This window comes from Nematolebias whitei, chromosome 11 (assembly GCF_014905685.2).
Source record: "Nematolebias whitei isolate Nwh7 chromosome 11, NemWhi1, whole genome shotgun sequence".
In the NCBI taxonomy this organism is placed as follows: domain Eukaryota; kingdom Metazoa; phylum Chordata; class Actinopteri; order Cyprinodontiformes; family Rivulidae; genus Nematolebias; species Nematolebias whitei.
The window spans coordinates 48,164,697-48,170,747 of NC_056508.1; the positions used below are offsets into that span (position 1 = coordinate 48,164,697).

Here is a 6,051-nt window from a genome sequence, read left to right on the forward strand (position 1 = left end):
CCATATCATTAAGGCATTTTTTGAAACAAGGAGGGGTAGAGGATTTCCATTCCCTCAAAATAACCCATTTTGTGACCACCAGACCAAACATAAGAGCCTGCTGGAGAGACATGGGAAGAGTAAGAGAGAATTTAAAGCAACCAAAAATTATCAAATGCTTATCAGGGGTCAGATGTCTGCCATAAACTTTAATATAGATTTGAAATATCTTGCACCAGAAGTCCATAAGTTTAGGGCAGGAGCAGAACAAATGAGCCAGAGTCCCATCATCTGATTTACATTTGTCACAAGTCAGAGAGACACAGGGAAATAATTTGTTAAGTTTGGTTTTGGAAGCGTGCAGCCGATGGATAACTTTGAACTGAATAAGTTCTAGAATTGATGGAGCAGGTTTTAATTCTCGACAGACTCTGATCCCAAAGCTCATCTGAAATCTCACCTATCAGAGCTCCAGGACTCTTTTATATGGTTAGACGGTGGGGTCGAACTGAAAAGATTGACAAAATGAGAAATTAACTGTTTAGATGTAGTTTTTTTTTAATAAGCTCATAGAAGCTGTGCTGCTCATGTAGTGTTTCAAAGTGGGGGATGTGCCGTCTGACAAAATTACGAACTTGCAAGTATCTGAAAAAGTGGCTAGAAGGGAGAACAAATATTGATTGGAGTTGCATGAACGAGGCAAAATGATTACTTATGTATAGGTCCTTAATAAGAGCTGTGCCCTTATTTAACCAGTGCTTAAAGACTGCATCCATTGTGCCTGGTTTAAATACGGTGTTCTGAGAAATGGGAGCATAGATGGAGAAACCAGGGAGACTCAAAACAGTCTTTATCTGCTTGAGAATCCTGAATGAATTTTTTAGCACGAAATTATCCTTTAGCTGTTGGAATGGTAAAGAGAAATTGGAAAACGGTGCAGCAGCTAAAGAGGAACTAGTAAATGGTAAATGGACTGTACTTCTACAGCTCCTTTCTATCTTATCAAGACACTCACAGCTCTTTACAACAATCTGTGCCTCATTTACCCGTTCATACAGCACAATACTAGATCTCTACAAAGAATAATCAGAGCTTTATCACATTCATACACCGATGGGACACACATCAGAGGCAATGAGGGGTTCAGTGTCTTGCCCAGGGACACTTCAGCATGTGACTGCTGCTGGATTCGAACACCAACTCTTGCATTGGAGGACGACTGCTCTAACCACTCAGCCAAATCTGCCCAACTAGTAAGGGCTAAGGAGGCAACATTTTCATTCAGCAGCCAATTATGCAGTAGCAAGTCCACCGTTTCATCCCCCTGATAGACATGACTCCAAAAAACCCAGGTTCTGGCATTACAAGCCCAGTAATAATGGTGAAAAATAGGGAGGCTAAGCCCACCATCAGCAGTAGGTTTCTGTAGGTGTAACTGAGATTCAAGGATGTTTACCAGTCCAAACAAAAGAAATGATAATACACTCTATCATATTAAAAAACAAAGCAGTACGATAAATGGGTATATTTTGAAAAAGATAAGTTAATTTTGGGAGGACAACCATCTTGACAACATTAACACAGCCAATCAAGGAAAGACGGAGGAGTTTCCACTTTTCCACCATTGATTTAAGTTTGTTGATCAGATCCAAGTAAAGTCAGGTCAGTCAAGTAAAATTTATTTGTATAGCACATTTAAAACAGGAACTATTAGCAAAGTGAAACCAAAAAGGTCCATGCTCATTGGGTATTTGGGTATTACCAAAGTGCTTGACAAAAGAAACAACATACATGGAGAGACGAGGCTGCAGCCACATGAGCAGCACCACCTTTTTTATTATTATTAGACCTTTATTTATACAAGTTAGTTCCCACTGAGCCTCGAAGGATCCTTTACAAGAGACCTGTTACATACAACATACAGGCAGATGAGAAAAAGAGGACACGAGGGTGGAGGAAGCCAAAAAAACATCATGTCTCAGCATTTTCATTAGATAAAAAAGTGACGTGAGGGAAGGGAGTTCTAACAACCTCAGAACAAAAGGCAGCATAAATAGACATAAGATACATTTATGGAGGAGGAGGCCGACAAAGGTGGTGAGATGACCATGAACGCTGCCAGAAAGTTCCATAGTCCTAATAAGAGATAGCACAGTGTCTATCAGCCGAGTCACCTCCGATCTACACTGTAGTTGTGGTTCCTAGAGTTTCCAAAAACAGAATGGGAGGAAGATCTTTCAGTTCTCAGGCTCCTCTCTTGTGGAACTAACTTCCAGTTTCTGTCCATGAGGCTGACACATTGTCCAGTTTTAAGACTTTCCTTTTTGATAAATCCTATAGTTAGGGTCAGCTTGGGTTTCCTGAGCTGTCCCTTAGTTCTGCTGCTATAGACTTAGACTGCTGGAGGACAAACTGACCACACTGTTCACTCTGCTGCTTCTTTACTTACTCTGCTCAACCTGGTTTGTATTTGTAATTTTTTTTTATCCTTAACATGTTTTTTTGTCTTTCAGGTACACCTGGACCTATATCTGGACCTGGACCTATATCTGGACCTGCCATTCTGTGTTCGTCTGTCTCTCCTTCCTGTCCTCTCAAACCAGCCGGTCACTTGTCCTGAGCTGGTTCTGCTGGAGGTTTCTTCCTGTTAAAGGGAGTTTTTCTCTCCACTGTCTCCACTGTGCTTGCTCAGGATGGGAGACTGCAACGAAGCCAAGATTCAACTTGTCTGCTGGATTCCTTAGAGAACTTTACTAATTGACTTTTCTATGTATGTGAATGTTCCTGTAAAGTGCCCCAAGACAACTTTGTGGTGATTTGGTGCTATATAAAAACACTGAATTGAATTGAACTGAACTGAATTGAATTGCTGTCAGGACGTTTGAAGCTACAGAACTTCAGAAACAGGCTGAAGGAACCTTTTAGTTCCCTGGAAAAATCAGACATCAGACAGAAAACCTGATGCTTTTATTAAGCATTGTTGTATAGGTCGGAAAATGAAAACTAAAAACATGTAAGAAATGGTAAATGGTAAATGACTGTACTTATATAACACCTTTCTATCTTACTGAGATACTCAAAGAGCTTTACAACAATCTGTGTCCTTATTGACCCATTCATACAGCACTCTATTATATCTCTACAAATCTAATTGAACAAATCATTCTAAAGAGACTTATCAGAAATTTATCACATTCATACACTGATGGGACACATCAGAGGCAGTGAGGGGTTCAGTGTCTTGCCCAGGGACACTTCTGCATGTGACTGCTGGTGGACTCGAACCCCCAACTCTTGCATTGGAGGACGACTGCTCTAACCACTCAGCCACAGCCGCCCCAAGAAACTGCTGATTAATGAAGGTTGAGTTATAAACCAGAGCTGAACCCCAGTCCAGTTCTGCCATTGAAACACCAGACCTCAGATAGGCAGATCATACATTCAGAGAGCTTACGGATCATTTCTGACTCACTATCTTTTCCCTACGATTTATCAAAGACTCGTTAAAAAGCAGATAATAAATGAAAGCTAAAAACAAATATTCTCCATACACTGACAGCAGCAATGATGATGATGATGACGATGATGATGGTGAAGAGTGTGGGGGGCGGCAGGGTGAAAACACACTGCCGTACTCGAGAATCCACGAGTGGGAGGCAAACACACACTTCATCTCACTCAGTGGTGGAAACCGTGACCAGTACCAATGAGCAAACCACATCCTGACACCAACCAGACTGTTTACACCAGAAAACACACACTCAGGTTGCCATGGTGATGAGAATACCAACGCCACAGTCATCAGCTACAAAATAAAATCTGTTCCAAGTCAGATAACCCAGCAGGCAGCAAACACAATACTGATGCCAACTTACCCCAGTGTTGTCATGGTGACGATTGTGTACCAGAAGGAGGCTGGAATGGAGGTGAAGTCGGATCCCTTGGTGCCCTTCTCGGCGTAGAACATGACAGTGGCAAAGATGATGATGGCCATGGTGAGGGAGAAGAGCAGGAAGCCGAGCTCTGAGGCGCAGCTCTTCAGCGTGTAGCCCAGAATCCTTAGACCCTGCGAGTGACGTGAGAACTTGAAGATCCTGAAGACTCGGAAAACCCGAAGAGTGACGAAGGCGCCGCTCACATCCTCATTCTCTGGCATCACCAGACCGATGTAGTAGGGCATGATGGCCACTACGTCAATCACAGACATCACAGAGCGCATGAACTTACAGCGGCTCGGCGCGGCGAACAGTCGCATCAGGTACTCGAAGGTGAATATCAGCACACAGGCCGTGTCCATGCAGAAGAAGGCCAGCTGGTACTTCTCCCCACAGGGGAGCTCTTTGACACTGCCCTTTGGGGCTCGGCAGGGCACTGTCTCCACCACGTTGGCAATGACCGACACGGCAATGAAGAAGCCTGTGACGTAGTAGAAGACCAGGGCCATGGTGGAGGTGTGGGGGTTCTCAAAGGCTCGCCATAAACGCTCCCTGGGAGTGCTGTGTGGAGGCAGGGGGGCATCAGTTGCCTCGTTGGCCTCTGTGTCCTCCGCCAGACGCTCCTGGTTCTCCTTCTTCCTGTCACGATATTCCTGAATGACAGAACGAAGGAAATGTCTTTAGATCTCAAAGAACATGTGAGAAGCAACAATCAGGCTACTGGACTGAGGATGAAGATTTCTTTAGGAAACTAAACTTAACAGAAGTTATATAAAACACACATTTGTACAGATTTCACAACCAGATGTTGTGTTACTCTTCCGGTAAGATGGCGCCCGTGTACATGGCTTGCAATCCACCTTTGCTGATGGTGTTCGGATTATTTTTGTTTTTGGCATTTCACATCTCTGAGATCAACTCTCTGCTGGTGTATGACAGACAACAACTTTTGAATCTTAGTTTTTCTGTCACTGAAGTCGCTTATTTGGACCATTATCAGCGTACCTCTGGTACCCATCTAACTCCTAAGTCATGCATTCCTGCACGTCATAGCCGGACCATTAACCACTTCACTGCCGCACGTTTCACAGATGTTTATAACTCTGAAATGATCATTCAGGCCCCAGTGTTTCTCACCACCACTGAGGAGCTGACATCCCAGTTCAACTCTGTCTGCTTAAAGACTCTGGATCATGTTGCACCTGTTAAAACCAAAAAATCAAAACTGAGAGCAGAACCTTGGCTGAGTGACGTCACCAAAGCCGTTAGGCAGCAATGTAGGAGGGCGGAGCGCAAGTGGAGGAAAGACAGGCTACAGGTATCTTTCCAGATACTTAAAGAGAGTTGGAGCTGTTATCAGAAAGCAGTGAAAGCTGCTAAATCAAAATACTTCTCTGATATAATTACCTCAAACTCTCACAACCCACGTGTCCTCTTCTCCACCCTAAACTCTGTTCTCCACCTCACTGAACCATCACCTCTGGAAGCCTCGACTGAGCTATGCAACAACTTCTTACATTTCTTTTTGGAAAAAATTGCGACCACCAGAGCTCTCATTTCCCCTCCAACTCATGACCCATCCATCCCACCTCAATCTGTAGCTCCTTTTGACCATTTTGAACCCATCACTCTATCTTTTCTAGAGCAGGTCATGTGCAGCTTGAAACCTTCTGGTTCCCCCTTTGATGTGGTCCCCCCTCGACTACTAAAGGAGGTTTTTCCAACTCTAGGTCCGTCTATTCTTGATATAGTAAACAGTAGTTTATCCACTGGGGTGGTGCCAAAAACCTTTAAACATGCTGCTGTCCAGCCTCTCCTGAAAAAAACCAACCTTGACCCCTCAGTCGTTTCCAGCTACCGGCCTGTCTCCAAACTCCCATTTGTTTCTAAAGTACTGGGGCAAATAGTCGAGCCCCAGTTGAAGTGCTTCCTGGAGGATCACGCCATCTTAGAGCTTTTCCAATCTGGCTTTAAACCTCTCCACAGCACTGAAACTGCCCTGCTGAAGGTCTTTAACGACATCTTCAGATCCACAGATACCGGTGATTCTGTGCTGCTTGTCCTGTTGGACCTCACAGCCGCCTTTGACACCATCGACCATGAGATCCTCATTGCTAGGTTGGAGCAGTGGGTGGGC

General features: G+C 44.1%; 1 protein-coding gene across 1 annotated transcript in view; it reads right to left on the reverse strand.

Moving 5' to 3' along the window:
• LOC119417383 (potassium voltage-gated channel subfamily D member 1) overlaps positions 1-6,051 on the reverse strand; it is a 48,240-nt gene that overhangs the window by 28,218 nt on the left and 13,971 nt on the right. Inside the window, exon 7 of the mRNA XM_037684586.1 lies at positions 3,855-4,567. Coding sequence (XP_037540514.1) covers positions 3,855-4,567 — 713 coding nt within the window. The remainder of the gene's footprint in view (positions 1-3,854; positions 4,568-6,051) is intronic.